Source organism: Cibotium barometz, chromosome 9 (genome assembly GCF_041138505.1).
Source record: "Cibotium barometz isolate CiBa-2024 chromosome 9, ASM4113850v1, whole genome shotgun sequence".
Classification (NCBI taxonomy): Eukaryota; Viridiplantae; Streptophyta; class Polypodiopsida; order Cyatheales; family Cibotiaceae; genus Cibotium; species Cibotium barometz.
In genome coordinates this window covers 56,290,855-56,309,019 of record NC_141054.1, presented here as the reverse complement: position 1 = coordinate 56,309,019, position 18,165 = coordinate 56,290,855, and the positions used below count along the sequence as shown (strand labels likewise).

Here is an 18,165-nt window from a genome sequence, read left to right as displayed (position 1 = left end):
TTTCATAAATATTGTTGTCTTTCATTGTCCGATGAAGGTGTCTCTATTTCTGTGAAGACATGCAAAATAGCAATGCTGTCTCCCTTGGGTGTGTGAAGCACCACCTAAGAATGAGTGGTCGATCGGACACGCTGCGAGGCACGCGTGGAAGGCGAGAGAACTACAGGCACCCCCTCTCCTGCACCAGAGCAGAGCTCGGAAGCACGACACACAGGAAAAAGGAAAGCGGCGGAGAAGGGGGGTAGAGAGAGAAGTAGTGTGAGAGGGGGCTGGAAGGCGTGGAGACAGGCAAGGCAAGGCAATGCGCAGAGCAGGCAAGAGGAGGAAAGGGCAAGGCTCGCTGCGCAGGCGGCAGCGAGAGGCAGCAGAGCAGCGGGGCTCCAAGCCCGAATTTTCTCTTCCAATCCCTCAGTTATGGTGTGGCTAAGCCAGTTGAGTGTGCAGGCTACCCTATGTTTTCACTAGTTTCTCAACTTGCAGCACTTGAAAATTGAACGCTTTTCTTCTACCGGCTCTTGTCACAAGAGGTTACGAGTTGAAATTTGCGTGCACAAATCACTGTTAAAGATAGGCAAGGGCAAAGAGAACCTTGGTAAAAGCTGTACACATTACTCTGTGATGCTACAAACATTCCCGAATACTGTGATGCATAAAGCATTCCCACAAAGAAACACATTTGTATGAATAGAGCTCTGTCCATGTTAATTTTGTTGACGGTACATATCCAGAGGCAAAGAGGTGCACTCGCCAATCTATCTAGAGCTGTAATCCGCCTATAATATGGGTTTCTTTGACCCAAAAAGACAACCTAAAGGCAGCACTCTGAGTGACACCAGGAATACACAGCAATAATATTTGTACATCCAGGAACACACCTAAGAAAAGTCTCTATTCCTGAGAAGGAAAGGACCAACCATCGTCCAAGCTGTTCACCAAAAGACAAAAAAGCATTGTCAATATCTTACTGGTGATACATAAGTGGGAAAAAGGCTTGCTTACACGACAGTCCCAGCCCATACGGCAGTGGATGGCTGCACAAGGTCACCACGAAACGTTTCACTATCAAAATGAAACAATGCTGAAACGATTTATTTTGGAACAAAACGTTTCAACACCAGGTAGGTGGACAATGAAACGTTGGACTGAAACGATCATATATACATAAAATGTGAAGGTGCTAGCCAATAGTTATAAGATGATATTAGCATATTTATCGTCAGTAAACAAAGAAGACATACAAAAGAGAAGAGAAAAGAACAAATAGGATGAAAGAAGAAAAGAGAGAGAATTATAAAAGCTAAAAAGTATACGAAATCACAACCTTTTTCCCAACATGAAACGATATGGTTTCAATGTGCACATGAAACGTTTCAACATTGAAACGTGAAACGAGTTTCAAAGCCATCGAAACGAGTTTCATGGTGACCATGGGATGGCAAGATTGCTCATCCATCCCAAACAGGAACAGCCAAGATGGGGCTCTGGTTACAGCAGCAGGGACTGTTCTGTACACAGCCTAATTATGTGTTTGCTCTTTCATCCCACACTAGTAATTTCTAAGACCTGAACCTGATGGAAATCATGATTAATGCTCTAAAAAACATCACAAGAAAGGGCACTCAGACTTAACTGTACACTGCTGCAGCAATCCACTCACTCGCAATCTTCACCCAGACGCTAGCCCAACCGACATCAATACTCCACCTGAGTGTTTCTCATGCAAGTTTAGCTTAGCTTATTGCAACGCAGCTGCAGTTGCTCTTCATGCTACCAACAGCAAAGGGTAGGAACAAACAATAGCAAAGCATGCTCGCTTGCTTGTGCATCGTTTGATGTAAGTTCCACCCTACAAACAGCATGGCAAAATACATGGCGCCCATGGCAAACACCAAGTGGAAGAAACCGTACCCATATGGGACATCTTCCTCCGTTCGTGTCTTCTTACTTTTGAACTGCTTGCAACACACTCTTTGCGATGATTATCACTAGAAAACAGTCTCTGTACATGTTCTTATTCCAAGAAAATTTTAGCTGCAAAGAAAAAGAGGAGCAACATTACAGTGAAACACTCTGAGTCGGTGCCAGTGGTCATTGTTGCCACAACAATCGCTAGCACAGCAATAGCGAAACTCTGAAAAAATTAGCACTTAATTAAAGGTTTTGGCCATAACAAATCATAGCATAGAAGTAACAAAACTCTAAAAATATCAGGTTCATAACTACCTGACTTCAAGCACAAAGTATAATTTTGACATCTTAGGGGGATGACCACCTGACCCCCTGCCCATCTCGACCGCCCATGGTCCTTGGGCAGGGGATCTTTCCCATCCAAGCCCTGCCCACTGAATGGGTAGGGCTTTGTCTATGAAGGTCCTTGTGCTTCCCCAACGCTAAAAACCAAACTTTTAGAAAAGACATTAAGCTCACTGAAACACTTACAATGATCGTCACCCAGTCTCCTTTTCCTGTCTGCCGTGGTCTCGTATTACACTTCATCGATAACGGCTCACTGTCAAGAAAGGAAATTATTGAAAGATGCTTTTAGGGGAACGAGTAAAATTCATGTAAGAGGATAGCATGAGCATTCACAAACAAACGGGGTAGGGGTTTCTCTTTAGTATGGTGCTAAAAAAACAAACATACAGAAGGGGTTTTTTAATTCAAGAAGAGGAGGTATATGCATTATGAAGAGCTCTCTTTTCCGTGCACTACAGTACAACGGCGCAATCTTGGGACCTACCTTACAGCAAACTTGGTTACACCCACTCCGGCCGGCTAGGGCTCACTGGCGTGTAGGTGTATTTTTACAAGCCTCAAAATTACAGAAGGGGTGTCTTCGCAAGTATTTATCTCTACACTATTATTCTCAAGCCACAGCATTCATCCACGTGTCATTCTGTGGCCATCTCATTTTATCACGTTGCAGTAGTGAACGAACACGTGGCCATCTCATTTTATCACGTTGCAGTAGTGAACGAGGAGGGACTGTGTGCTGCAGCATTCATCCACGTGTCATTCTGTGGCCATCTCATTTTATCACGTTGTAGTAGTGAACGAGGAGGGACTGTGTGCTGCAGCAGCAGCGGGTCCCCACACTAGTTTTTATACCCCTTGAAGGCACATACTATATGCGGTTTCTACACATTGAACCCCCCTAAGGCATTTCAATTTTCAAAATAACCTAGCATCAAGGTCTGTAAAATGCAGCTGAGTGAATCCTAAAATTGCACCAATCTTTGCACCTCATTATAGCAGACCAACATAAGAAGACAATGTATATCGCCATTAGCCCGGATGTCATTAAACCCGCATTGACCTGTCACAGAACCTAACTTTAGCAAGAGGCCATAAAGACAACAGAGACTTGTATTAAACAAATGTGTGCAGAGGTACTTTATCAAGCAAATTAGCGAGTAGGATATGAGCACAGTAACTTACTTTTGAATGAAGTGAGATGCTAGTCATCAACTGGATCATGATTAAAGTGAGCGTTATGAATATGATGTTCAGGCCACACGAAATCTTGGGGGCAAACCACATGTACATCAAGATAATGCCACTAAATGCAGCAGCAAAAGAGCCTGCTGTCACGATAACCATTGGAAGACGGCTGCACCAAATAGGGAAAATTTAGTTAACTAATCTGGACAAGGAGTGCTGCAAATCATATTTGTATAGATATGTGTATGTATTGAGTGTGTAAGTATGCCCCCCATGCGCTTGCTATCTACTCCTTTAGAACCACCAAATGTTGAGGACTTACCAACGTCGGGCCTTTTTATCTGAAAGCCAGTCTTCATTCCACCAATACATGAAGTTGATGACGCTAAGCAACTGAATCAAAAGAAAAACCCTGTACAGGTCGTCATCATGAAAACTTCAACAAGGAGTTCGACACATGAAAATGGCATAACAGAATACACAAAAGCAAGTGAACAAAGTGACACATCAAGAGAAAGTGGCACAATATGAGAAACAAAGCATAGTAAGGAAATAATGCCTTCAAGAATAAGAGCACATAACAGTAAGTCAACCAGAGTGTTCAGCAGGATTCTTCTGTAAAGTAGCGCCAGCACAAAGCACCAGCTGCAGACCTGCATTGCAATTCTAAAAGAGTTCTTCCAATACCAACTTTAAATCAGGTCTCCAGAAAGATGCACACAGCAACAGGTTTCCATCAAGATGCACACAGCATCTGCTCAAGTATCAAAACCCCAGCTAGGAAACTGCCCAAGCAAATGGCAAACTGGATTCCTCAAAACACTGACACTTTGGAGTGAAGTTTGGTCTTACCATACGTGGGTGCTTCTGTGCTTTGTTTGCTTGTTGAGTCCCATTTAGGATTTGTATCTGCTCCGAATCTGCTATCATGTGCACACATGGACATGGCTAATCCTTGATTACGCAAGGAATAAATAGTAGATTAAGGCATAAAGGCTCTTGTCAAGAACCAAGGTACTGAATAGTATTCGTCAAAATATAATCCTCATCTGTAAGCTTCCGCATGTTACAGTGGTCCACGCATTGACATTGCTTTCCGAGCATCAGGCTCAGAAAGACTAAGTGTTGAAAGTGTCCCAGGGAGGTGCACAGGTCCAAGGAGAGCAGGTACAAATCCCATGGGGCTGTTTGGTGTCAGAAAAACCCAAGGGAATGGCAACCCTGAGAGTCGGATACCCTTTGGGGCATACCAAGGAAGGCTTTCAGGAAAACGGTTCCAAGGCGGGTGGAGCAAGGATGCCAGGATTGACCTCGAGAAGAAGACCATTGTAGTGTTCAGGGTCAGGGCATGAAGGCAAGGGAACAAAGTGGAACACATGCACAGATCTCAACACTAGATTTGGAGTGGAATCAAAGACATGCCAAGGTTTTCAGTGAGAAGGTTGCTAGAAAGGAAGGATGACAGATTTGGGAGTCCCTAAAGAGATAAAGGGATGATGACAGTCATCGAAGGTCAAAGGTTGGAATCCTGCCATAAAGCCCATAAAGCTCAGCAAGAGGGGATGCCATGTGCACACGGACATGGCTGGTTTTCCAAGCTAATCCTTGATTAGGCAATAGATAATAGTACATTAGGGCACTAGCAAGGCTAAGAAGACATACATTTGGGCAAGGATCAGGTCGGCCAAATTTACAGCAGCCTCTGAAGGGGTGTCAGCCAATATTTCATTGAGGGATTGGTCTTTGTTGCTGGCCGACAGCGTTCGGCCAGTTCATGGTGCTTTTTGGGGCCTATAGAAAGGCTAGGGTAGATTTAGTCTTCCCCTTTTGGGGCAGGTCAAGAATCATCATCCTTAAGGTCTTTAGATTACTCCTTTTGGAAGGCCAAAGGCCACAGATCTTGTACAGTCCTTTCTGGTGGTGGGATATAGGAAAGAATTTGTTTAACCAACAAATACAATGAGAAGATAACCGAAATCTTCTCCTTGGAATTGATACTATTGATTAACTTGCACAAATAACATAGAAGGTATAGGAGATGACAGGCAGAAAGATGATTTTGAATCTGATTTTTATGGGAGTATGGGATGTGTGTGCATGCATAGGCACTCGTGCTTGTAGGCAGCTGCATTGAAGAGGATTGCTGTGGGAAATGTGACTCCCCACTCCTCCTCTAAAGCTGAGGTCAACCAGCTAGGGACATCATCGCTCAACCACGTTCCTTGGCCCTCAGCTGTTTTGAAACTGTCTGAGCTGCCTATCTGTCACTTGGCTCGACCATGACTATCACAGGCTACTCGCCTTTGTTCCTGCCGCATACTTCTGTCCTGCCTTGTAGCAGTCTGCACCCCTACTGCAGATTGACTCACTTTTAGGAACGAGGATGAAAATAATACAGGTTTACTGCTTCTGGATTTCTCATTGTGCTAATGAACTTGCCGTCTGAAAGTTTTACAGGTTTGGCCCAGATCACACAAACTCTTGTGATGTAGAGGTAAAATCTCTACCTCCCTGACCAGCTTTAAGCCTGCCAGAAAACCTCTTTCATCTACAGGACCTCTACCTCCAGTCCCTGACCAGCTCCAAGCGAATCATTCCACCATTCTTTTCTTCATATGGAGATTATACAAGAAACGATGATATTAATGGTGATGATGCAAGAAATGATAACCACCGTGCCACATCAGCGGAGTGTTACATGCACTACTCTTGCATGCTCTGTTCTGCAGAAGATCTGATATCATTGTTACATGGTCTGCAGAAGACATGTGATTTGAGGCGTACGGTGAATTACTTTGGTGTGTTTACTGACCAGAAGAGTTGAAATGAGTAAAAGCAGGTCTAAATCCTTAACCTGAAGATATCTCCTTCCTCACTTAGCTGATCGCTGACCTGTGTATCCAGGCTGAACAAAAGACAGAAACTTGCTGATCCAAACGGAGTCTATGCCGTAACAGACTGCCTTCTAAGTGCGGATCATGTGATGCATCGTTTTGCAGGTTGGCAGCAAAATGATGATGTCTTTGCTCAGATACTCTGTCCCGTTCTGCTGGTTGGCCTGGTCTGCCAGCTGTACAACCAGCTACCTGGCTTGTTGCTGCCCGACCGTCACAACATACCCAAACCTGTCCAGATATGCTGCCCAACTGGCTGGCTAGGACACCTTGCCTGCAGACTGTGTACCTGCATGTCCAGCACCCGGCACTTGGCCAAATAAGCGTCCACGACATCTGTACACATGTCAAGTTCATGTGGCTACACAACTGTTAAGTTCGCGCAAGACTAACTGCTTGGACTTGCCCATGCCTACCCTGATTATGGCCACTGGCGACTAGAAATCACAAACATCTGACTCGCGCAACTTCATGTACATGTCAACTTCATGTGGGCTAGAAAACTGTGAGGTTCGCACAAGACGAACTGACCCAGGCTTACCCTAATGGCCACTGGCAAGCCAATTATAGCTCTCACTTGCTCTAATAAGCGTAGACTAACTGCTTGGACTTACCTATGCTTACTCTATTAGATATTTGGTAGTACTACCTGTGTGAGCTGTCATGCACTTATGCTTTTGTCCCATTACTATCCAAGTGTGAACAGACACCTTAGGGTTAGCTAGTATACAAGCAACCTCATCCTCAATTTAGGGTTGCTATTCATTTTGTACTTTATTGTACCTTGAGTTCTTGCTCCTAGTGAACTAGCCTTCTACACTCTCTCTCTCCCATGTGTTTTCTTTGGTCTGTGGTGAACACTGCTGATGAGTGAGTGAGTGTTTGCAGCTTTTGCTTTCATTGAAAGCTAACAATGGCCACTGGTGACTAGAGCTCACATTTGGCCGTTACAAAACTGAGTGGGGTTCACGCTGTTAGAAGTCATCTCCTGTCTTTCTGTAGACACCAAGGCCTTTGTTGTGGGTGTGCCCGCCTTTGTAGGTGTTTTCTCATTTTTCCCCACTCTCCGTATTTCCCCCCCATTTTTTCCCTATTTTTCTGTGGCTTGGGAGGCAGCCCTGAGGTGGCAGGATGTCCTTGTTTGTAGCCGACTGCAACTGTATGCGTTTACTGATGCTGGCCGACTATGTGGACACCTTGGTGGTGCTGGCCGACTGTACACAGTACTGGCCGACTGGTTTATTACCAGTCGTGGTGGACATGCTCCTGTTGGCTGCCCTATAGCAGGCCGACTGCTGTATGGGGGCCAGCCCCACAGCCCCACAGCCACTTGTTGTATCATTCCGGGATCTTCTTTGTGTATATAGAGCAGAGTTACACGCCTCTCTCTCTCTCTCTCTCTTGTGCTATTATTTTCTGCATTGCGTTTGCTCTTGTGTTCCCAGCTCTGGTCATCATCTCCGCTACGCATTCGGACATGGTATCAAAGCCTAGGCTCTAGATAGTTCTTGGGATTTGTGTGAGCAAGAGGGGGACTGTTGTGTTGCTGATTGGTGGACTGTTCGGGACTGTTTGGGAAGAGGAGAAGTAAGAGGACGGCGGGCTGATTTGCTGGACAGCCACTTGCAGGTGTAAGTTCTTCTTTGTTGCCACCCACCCACCCTTTTCAGAGTACATCCCCGCAATGGCAGATCTGTTAGAGATGGCCGAGAGGCATGTGAAGATCCCTACACTCCCCACGTTCCCGGTGGACCGTCAGTTGGACGGGAACAACTACGGCATATGGAAGGTTATGATGGAATCTTTTCTGGAGTCTTACGACCTCGCTGATTTCGTCGTTGTGGGGGTTCCACGGCCAGAAGTAGAGGATGGGGAGTTACCGCCGATCCGAAAGGACCGGGAGGCACAGGCACAAATGTGGGATCGTGTCACGCCAGGGTCCATTCGTTTATCTTCCTCAACTGCACACCACAGGTAATCAATCATGTAAAGCATATGGCGGTGACCAAAGGTATATGGCAGCATTTGGCTTCTCTTTACAACAAGGTATCGCCCATGAAGAGGATTTCCTTGGAAGTACAAATGCGGGTTATGAGCCCTGCAAAGTCATCGACGATGCGGGAGCATATTAACAAGCTGCAGGCTCTTCAGCAGGAAGTTCTTCAGGCTGGGAAGGAGATATCGTCAGAGGACATGGCCATAACGTTGCTGTCGCATTTGCCCTCTCAGTACTCAGCATTTTACTCGTCTTTGATTACCAGTGGCAGGCTCAGCACCATCACGTGGAAGGAGCTTGTGCCCATGGTCTTGGATCAGGAGGAAGGATTCACGAACCCTCAACAGGGGACCGCGAGAAACTAAAGGCAGAGAGGACCTGTAATGATTGTGGCAAGAAAGGCCACGATTGGAGGCAGTGTCCCAAGCGGAAGACCGAGAAGGGTGAAGATTCCTCAGCAGCAATCATGAAGACTCTGGCTTTTGTGCACCTGGAGGTGATGGACACCAATGTTTCATTTTTTTCAAGCAGGGAGGAGGTTGGAGGATTCTCCGCAACGGATACTTGGGAGTGGATTCTAGAAAGCGGTGCTTCCAGGCACATGACTCCTTCCCGTTCAGATTTACAGGATCTCTGCAAGTATTCTGGTCACATTCTCACATTCTTACTAGGGATACATCCACTATCCCAATTCACAGTGAGGGCAAGATGGAGTTAGTTCCCGATGGCAAAGGGGGGAAGCATTCCTCCTAGGTGTTGTATGTTCCGTCACTTGGTTTTCATCTGTTGTCAGTGCATCAGGTTTGCAAGACTGGCATACGGGTGGAGTTTGATGAGCATTTTGTTGCTCTCCGGGACAAAGCAACACGCCAGGTGGTTTGGAAAGGTAGAGTGGAGAATGGAGTTTACAAGCTTTCAGCACTCTCTCTCCCAAGTCCTCAGGTTTGTGATGAGTGGCAATCTGGTAATGGCCACTTAAGTGTGGACACGCTGCAGGTGCAGGCTTTCCGAGACCAGATGGTGGATAGCTTGCCAGTTGATGGCAGCAGTTGTGGCAGGCACTTTCCAGTACTGATGTTGGTAGTTCTTGTGTTCGTCAGTCAGAGGAAACTGAACAGGTAACTTATGCTCTGATGTCTCATAGTATTCGGGACAAAGAAACTCCTGTAGATGAGGATGTTCTTTCCACGGGGACCTCTCGGAAAGCCAGGCAAGTGGCAGTTGATTACTTGCAGAAGGAGGTGCATTCTCCAGGCTTTGTGGTTCCAGATTCAAAGGGGGTGGTTGACAGGTTTCAGAAGGCCTTGCGTGGTCTTCAACAGGTTTCCAAGACTAGGCTTTGCACCGTAACAGGTGTTGATCCTTGTGAGCAGTGTGATGCCTCTTTGACTCAGAAGCAGAATGGTTCATTGATCTGGTTGATGGACACCAGATTGGACAGGAGCTTCCTGATGAGGCAGTTGAGCTCATGGTTGCAGATAACTCTTTGGGAGGCAAGATTGCGTATCCTGTGGTTTCTGCGGTATGCGAAGGATCAAGGACTCTTTTACACAGGAGGGGGATTGATTGGAGGAGTCTGACTCCACGGTCGGAGTGACTCAGTGTGGGGAGGAGATCCAAACACGAGGGGATCTACTTCACGCCCAGGAACAGTTTTATGGAGCAGTAAGAGGCAGTCATCTTTTGCCTCGTCCTCAACAGAGGCAGAGTACCGGGCTGCTTGTGATGCTGCTTGTGAGGTGGTGAGGTTGCAGAGGTTGCATTGCAGGATTGGGCTTCCACTAGAGGAACCCATGGTCATCCAGAGGCACTTTGTTTGTGAACAGATCATTGCTAATGACATCTTGCTAGAAATCTGTTCGACGGAGGACAGTACGGTGGACCTCTTCACGAAGTCGCTATCTTAGGATTTGCTCAGGCAGCACCCCAACTCCCTGTGGTTGGTTTCACAGCCAGGAGCTGAGAGGGGGTGTTAGAAGTCATCTCCTGTCTTTCTGTAGACACCAGGGTCTTTGTTGTGGGTGTGCCCGCCTTTGTAGGTGTTTTCTCATTTTTCCCCTCTCTCCGTATTTTTCGCCCATTTTTCCCGCATTTTTCTGTGGCTTGGGAGGCAGCCCTGAGGTGGCAGGATGTCCTTGTTTGTAGCCGACTGCAGCTGTATGCGTTTACTGATGCTGGCCGACTGTGTGGACACCTTCTTGGTGCTGGCCGACTGTACAGAGTACTGGCCGACTGGTTTATTACCAGTCGTGGTGGACATGCTCCTATCGGCTGCCCTACAGCAGGCCGACTGCTGTATGGGGACCATATAAAATGGCCCCACAGCCCCTTGCCACTTGTTGTATCATTCCGGGATCTTCTTTGTGTATATAGAGCAAAGTTACACGCCTCTATCTCTCTCTCTCTTGTGCTGTTATTTTCTGCATTGCGTTTGCTCTTGTGTTCCCAGATCTGGTCATCATCTCCGCTGCACATTCTGACAGACGCATGATTAACCAAGCAATCTCAACCTCAATTTAGGGTTACTATTCATTTTGTACTTTATTGTACCTTGAGTTCTTGTTCCATGTGTTTTCTTTGGTCTGTGGTGAACACTACTGATGAGTGAGTGAGTGTTTGCAGCTTTTGCTTTCATTGAAAGCTAACAATGGCCACTGGCGACTAGAGCTCATATTTGGCCGTTACAAAACTGAGTGGGGTTCACGCATGATTAACTGCTTGGACTTACCGGGGCCCACGCTAATGGCCACTGTCGACTGACTACAGCTCACAAACATGCACACTGCACGTAACTTGCACTTTTTGATACAGCCATGTCCGCCTGCCACCCACGTGCACATGACACAGACCCACATTCAAATGATGAAAAGGTGCATAGCAACCACAAAGCTCATGAAGGACCCACCTGAATTGCAACTGCACACTTAGAATTTAAGAAGCTGAGCAGTTGGCACGTGGGGCTCAGCATGAGACTCCATGTTATCGGCTTAGGAAGAAGTACTGCCTCGATAATTCCAATTGAGAAAAGCAGTAGTTGCACGATGGTTAAGAGCTCAAGGGAGTACACACCAACGTAAAAGATCACGTGCACTATACTTGGGTGGGTTTTACTGTGAAGATTCCGCAAAGCTTTTATCCTTTGTCACTGAATTTGGAAGCTTAACTAGGAGTATTGAAGCCTTCTAGTGCAACACAAATGGCATTCTTGACTTGGAAAAAATGTGAGAGACATTTTTCTTAGGTGTCATTGAAGGAGGTTCTTTTTTTTGGGTGCCATAAGAATGGGGCAAAATTAAGGACCCCCCTCTTCTTCTAAATATCTGGAAAAAAGAACATGATGTACATGAGAATGTATTATGCTGCAAATTACGTTTACACAGCAACTAATTCACAAGATGTCGACAGTATGCTCTACATCGTGACCAAGCCTTTTCTGGAAACCTCGATATGTATTGGAACTGCACACATGCTTGATGCATTTTATGCTCATTTTTGCATTATGTATGATTCTTGTTATTGTTATTTTGCTTCTCATTACTCTTAATCCCCAGGTCGTTCTAATTTTTCCATTTTTTTTCCTGTGAAGTTTTTTAATTTTCATTTTTAAAAAACAGTAATTGGGATTTTATTTGTCGATCAGATTGAGAAGATGCACTTTGCCAGTCACCTCCAACAATTGACCATGCAGCTCTATAAGTTATAAATAAAGGGAATTTTACCAGGTTTGACTTAAAGACATTTGATGAAACGCTTGCATGAAGCCAAGATTTGAGCATGTGCTTGATAAGTAAAAAATTGTTTCTCAAGCACGGAAGGAAACATTTCTAGAAGTCTGACAGTTCACAACCCAAAAAGTTAGGAAGGAGGGTCGAGTTCAAAAACAAGAAAGTTCCATAGCATTAGATTTGACACCATTGAGGAGCGTCCCGAGTCCCAAACGGTTAGAAGAACCAAGGCCCTTGCAGGGCTGCCCCAGAACGAATCAGCAACTCCAAACCTGCAACGGAGAGACCTTGCAACCTTGAGGAACCAACTTAGGTATCTGGTATGGAATAGCCAGCTGCTCCTGTCTCCAGCCCATCTGCAGCTCCAGTTGGAGTGCACTGAGCTTGAAACCTCAAGCGGAAGCAAAGCCAAAACGGACCATTTATAGCCGATGAAGTTCCAGCAACATAAGACAAGCATGATCACATAGAATTTAGAGGTAGCACACAAGAGACACACACACACACGAGGTCCTTGTGGCCTGTCAGGCCCAACCCCTTGGTGTACAAGCACACAAGTTTGCTCTGTTGGCTTAATTAAGCAACCTCACAGCTCACTACTCAAGGTTGGAGGCAGGACACAAGTTTGCTCTGCTGGCCTAACTAAGCAACCTCCCCTGCTCACTGATCGAGATTGGAGGAAGGGGCAAAGCAACCTATTTGCCAGAAAATCTCAATGTAGTTCCAACATGCCAAGAAAATTTATGTGAGGCTTGAAAACCTGCTGCAGTTTCAAGGTCATGTCTCATACCATACGGCTAAGAGCAATCATGTGGCTGGCCCTGAAAAGAGACTAAAAAAGGCTACACCAATCACCCTACACTCAACCATAGGCAGGACACTGAGCCCCATATACTTATGTGCTCTCCTAGTTCCATATGGACTTGAAGGGATGCTACCCCTGTGTGGCACTGACCAAATCTGAGCCACCAAAAGTCCTCTTGCTCAATCCTGAACTCTACAATTCAGACCATTACAGCCATGCAGCTTTACTCAGTTGGGGTTCATGAGCTAAGAGGAGATTTGAGTCTCTGGTAGCTCAGTGGTGTGAGTATGCACATGTGCATGAGTTGCATCATACGAACCTATACTACGAAGTGAAACTATTCATGTGATGAACCTATAAAACAAGGTAGTACTCATAATCGCAGTCGTTCCACACAATGGGTAGCTGCATTGTCATCCCAATATCCGTTGTAAAACAAGACGAGAGAAAGCAGAGGACATGGAGAAAGCAATTTCATGCAGTAAATACAGAAATACTTAGTGTTGCGAATGCACTCACCCTGCTCCAAAGCGTGCCATTTCACCTGAACAAACACAACAAATCAGCTACATCAGAACTCCTATGTCTTAACTCAGAATATGGAATTCTACTGATCTGTAAGCAATGCACATCCAAAAAACTGCAAAATTACAAACCATGGACTTACCATAAAAGTGAATAAATGTAGGAGGTACAAAAAATGGTGTGACCATGAAAACAATCCACATCAAAGTTTTGATGGGCCACCATCCTGAATGCCAGGAATCTCTCGGATCACTTACTTTTTTTGTTCCAACTGTGGTGACAAACATTGTGAAGAAAAATATCTGTAACCTGTTAAGAAACAGACCCTATTGAAAGTACAAAGATTTTGCAGATTAAGATAACTTCCATGATTAGTAGCAGGAACATCGTTATTGCAAAGATACAAAGCATCCCATGCTTAGCCGGAGCACTCCTTCGGAACCTAAGCAGTCATGGCCTCCTTGGCAACCTTTCAAATCTGATGGGACACAACATCCTTGTCAATAGATTGTGCAGAGTATTGCACAATCATGAATACACAATCGATCACTATGTAGATCCAACAGGAATGACTAAGCATGTGAAATGCTTACAGTGGAACTGAGCCAAGGCGTTGTGACTGTAATCCCGAACCATCCAAGCAGAGAGGTTGGTCAGAAGAAAAATGAAGCCATAAATGTACCGCGCTACCGGTCGATGAGGCCCTCCGCACGACTGACGGAAAGCGGTCCGGCTCATGAGATCCCCAAACAGAGCTCCACAGGACTTCATCATGTATGTGCAATGTGAAGATGGGAGCACATCAGATCTGTGCTAGCTACATTGCAGGAAATGCATGTGTGCAGGCTTGATTTGGTGACTATCTGCCTCCTGAAATAAACAGGCATGATGAGCTATAAGAAAGCAGCTGGTGGAACAAAAGCAAAAAAGTGAAAAAAAAAAGTAGAAAAAGCAAAAGCAAAGTTGCAGATCTCCATTCATGTGGTGAGCCTCAGGAAAGATGTGGGATAAGCATGCTTCGCGTGAGCTAGGTTTTACCGCTGTGAAGGCAGGGGAGAGGAGGTTGGATACTGGCAGGAATGGAAAGATAGCAAAATTGCAGGGGAAAAGACTGTAGGAGAAACAGTTAAAGAGGACCAAAAAAAGCGAAGGGGGAAAACTGCATTGCACACACGCAAAAGAGAGAGCCTGCACGGAAACAAGAAAAAAAAAAATCATGTCACGAGAAGCGACCTGTTGTTGCTTGTAACTTGTCGTTGTCGGACTGCTAGCCTTCCTGAAAAAACTGCACGAACGTCGAGCCGCGCGGCGCGCACGCACACACACACACACACACACACACACACACACACACACACACACAACGAGCCTGGCCCCCTGCAAAAACACCACATGTGAATGTGAGTGATCACCATCATCGTTGTCCTTCCCACAGCATCTTCTCTGCAACACGTCTTCACCTGCAACAGCACCTCCTTGCCTGCTCAGTGCTCGGCCTTTGCGAAGAAAACCCCTAGCTTTTGGTAAATAGCAGGAAAAAAAAATCCTTGCTCTTGGCATCAGCAAAATACCAGGAAAATAGAAAATTGCCTAGCTCTTGGATTACGCAGTACACCATGAAAAAAACCCTCAACAGGAGGAAGAACCCTAGCTCCTGCAAAAAACCCAAGCCATCCTGCACAATACACTGGCTTTCGCTACAAACAGACCAGCAGAAAAAACCCTAGCTTCTTTGCAAAAAAAACCCGCATACTGAGAAGAAAACCCTAGCTTTTGCGCTATTGTTGGCACACCACAGAGAAAACCATAGCTGCATTATCATTCCCAGAACAGCAACCACCCATAAAAACCCTAGCTTATCTGCAGTAAAGCAAGGAACTAACAGCAGAAAACGCCCAATTGCCAATACACCTAAATAATGAGGCGCAGTTACTCGTAAATAATACCTACCAATGTACATTGTAGAGAGCGCGATTCCAATTTCCAAACATTTGTGCGCAACAGAACGCACCTGACGCCTATCTGCACAATTAATGTTGCAAAGAAAGCTTTTAACATTCCGCCTACGACAGTCAAATCGAGCTTCCGCCAAAATGAGCCGCTTGCTCAAATAAACACACAGGTTTCATAGTGCTTCTTCAGAGCTTTGCTCAGTTTGCTGGTTGAAGGTTAATCAATGTCGGCGATGGATGGATGGACGGACGGCCAAAACTTCCTTCAATCCAGCAGCGGCGGGATATTCCGGCAGTAACAGGGAAACCTGTGTTCCAGCCCAAAATTTATGTGTGCTGAATAATGGCCGGAGACGCACGGACGGGAAAAATTTCCAAGTTCCGGCATCGCTAAAATCCCCTGCAACCACCAACGACCTGACAGAAGTTTTGAACGTTCGTGCGCCGTGGGACCCTGACCTCATCATCAGATCGGGCGGCCTACCTCAACCGACTGTAGCCTTGGAGCTACTGGTCTACCGACAGGTGAGAAAATTCTGACAATGGCTCGTGGCTGTGGCAGTAAAAGCCCTGTGGGAGGCCCGCCGCCTTTCCACGTCAAGCCTTGGGTGCAAGCGCAGAGCTGCAGGGGGGAGGATTCACACGAAGATAAGCCGCGGGACACGTTCCATTGAATCCAATTTCCAAACTGTTACAAGCTATGACTTAGGGTTGGCCCCAAAGCATTTCCACTTGCTTCTCCGAAGGTGGAAATTTCTAACACCCCTACAATGTCAGTCTTAAGCTGAAAGTCTTTCGTGACTTTGGGTGGACCCCTTTATGACGGTTCTTTAAGCTATGACCTTAGGCTTGGATCACACAAGGGTGAGCAAGATGGGATCCCCTCCCTATATCCCCCCACCCCACACTCTAGTGGTGGGCCCCTTTATGACAGTTCTTGTGGACACTTGGATTCTTACTAACAGCTTCTGAGAAAGCACTCGAGTATCACCCAAAGAAAATTGTTTAATCACAGCAAGACAACACCTGATGTGATTGGTCCTTCTCCTGGTACTTAGATCGCTTTGGTTGTGCTTCCTTGTGTGTTTTCTATGTTTCCATGTGTGCTTCATGTGCTTCTTCAACACGCCTTGGTTTAGCTGCTCATTGTAGGCCAAATACCCTTCAAGGTTGATTGTCGATTGCCTGCTTCTCTTTTTCTCGAACCCACATGCCACTTTAGCCCTAAGCATCTAGACATCTACATCTTACTTCTTAGTCCCCAACAATAGATGTACATTCTTCTTGACTGAAGTCAATTCTGCGGTGCTTAGCCTTGAGAAGCTCAGTGATCATCTTTGTGTGCAAGGTAAATACCAATAGGTCATCCAACACTTATATTCACATTAGATGCCTTGGAATTTCTTACATATTTATAGATTAGCCATTGTGAGACTTTACACAGCTTTCGGCAATATCTACTCTTTAGTTTCAAGCTCCTTAGGCATATTCCTTTTGCAACTCATGCAATAATTGAGTATACTTTGCTATGGTCAGCCTCACATACTCCCTCCCATACTAATTGGGTATCCTCTGTTATGGTCAGTCTCACATACTCCCTCCTAGAGTAATTGAGTATCCTTTACTATAGTCAGCCTTAGATAGTCTCTCAGTAATTGACAATTCTTTTAATGATGGCATGCCACTGCTCCTCATGCTTGTGGAGCCTAGTGTTTGATATATCAAATTCTTCTCAGTGGTAATAGAAGTTCCTTTGGATGTCTCCCAACTTGTGCCTACATATGGTGCCATTATCTGGGTTTATGTATTATTGCCTTCAGTATTCTTTTCAGTTTTTATGTAGGCTTCTCAGGGTTAGCATCTCTCTCTATATTGACATCTTGTTATGGCTCACCCTAACCCTCCTTGTTGAAACACATGCAAAAAGAGATTATCTGGTGAACCGCAACTATCGTGAGGATCTTTCCAATGGCCGAGCTCGTAACCCTTGAGGTCTCCAAGCTCTACAACTCCTTGAGAAGCAATTCCACCACGTCTCCCGTGAGCGTCCTTTATATCTTGAATGTATGACCCTTTGGTGTATTTACCATAACTCCTTGATGTAAGATAACGGCGGTAGCTCATGTTAATCCTAGAATTGGATTAACACATCTCTTGATTGAAATGACTCAATCTTCTTACATGTTTCTTTGCTTTGCTCTTCTTCTCCTCCACGATCATCGTGATCATTATCATCCTCATATGAATCTCTTTTGTCTTCATTAGTGTCATGCCCATCATTATTTTCATCTTTGTCTTGTGCTTTCGAGTCTTCATACTCCTCATTAGAAATCTTTGATTCATATTTTTTCTTGCTTCTTGTGGAACCTTTGGCTTCTTCATCATCCTCAACTAAAACATCTTTTGCTCTCAATTCTTCTTCTATTAGGTTTTCTTTTCCTTTGTACCTAAGTATGATGTTCTGGGACAACCTTAGAACTTTTTGCATCTTCGGCTTCTTCTTCTTCAATTTGACATCTTTCGCTCTCAATTCTTCTTCTGTTAGGTTTTCTTTTCCTTTGTACTTGAGGATGATGATTTGGGCATGTGCTAAGTATTCCACTTGTTTTCTTATTATCCTTATCCCCTTGATCAGGATAGACCCTAGCCTTTCTTCTTTGCAATTACAGATAGGCATGTTTGACTTCATTTCTTTGTCTTCTCGTTGATCTTCACCTATTCCATTAACATCACCTTCTTGTTGATCTTTGCACCTATTCCATTAATAGCTCCTTTGTCTTTTTCTCACTATCTTCTACCCTTTTCATAGTTATGCTTTAAGATTTTC

General features: G+C 45.2%; 1 protein-coding gene across 3 annotated transcripts; it reads right to left on the bottom strand.

Annotated features, from left to right (window-relative positions):
• Positions 1-589: 589 nt before the first annotated feature.
• Positions 590-15,696, bottom strand: LOC147635737 (uncharacterized). Of its 3 annotated transcripts, none has more exons than XM_086803134.1 (14): positions 14,847-15,696; positions 14,620-14,763; positions 13,980-14,256; positions 13,791-13,864; positions 13,529-13,688; positions 13,381-13,405; positions 3,764-3,853; positions 3,439-3,610; positions 3,243-3,316; positions 2,440-2,509; positions 2,060-2,131; positions 1,819-1,952; positions 1,631-1,704; positions 590-925 (listed from the first exon to the last, which is right to left on the bottom strand). In XM_086803134.1, the coding sequence occupies exons 3-14, from the start codon at positions 14,158-14,160 to the stop codon at positions 876-878; spliced, it is 1,176 nt and encodes a 391-aa protein (XP_086659260.1). In that variant the 5' UTR covers positions 14,161-14,256; positions 14,620-14,763; positions 14,847-15,696; the 3' UTR covers positions 590-875. The 3 variants fall into 3 exon arrangements, with proteins under 3 accessions (XP_086659260.1, XP_086659261.1, XP_086659262.1); XM_086803135.1 differs by having other exon boundaries at positions 15,398-15,678; XM_086803136.1 differs by lacking the exons at positions 14,620-14,763; positions 14,847-15,696 and adding an exon at positions 14,425-14,550.
• Between the last annotated feature and the right edge of the window lie 2,469 nt (positions 15,697-18,165).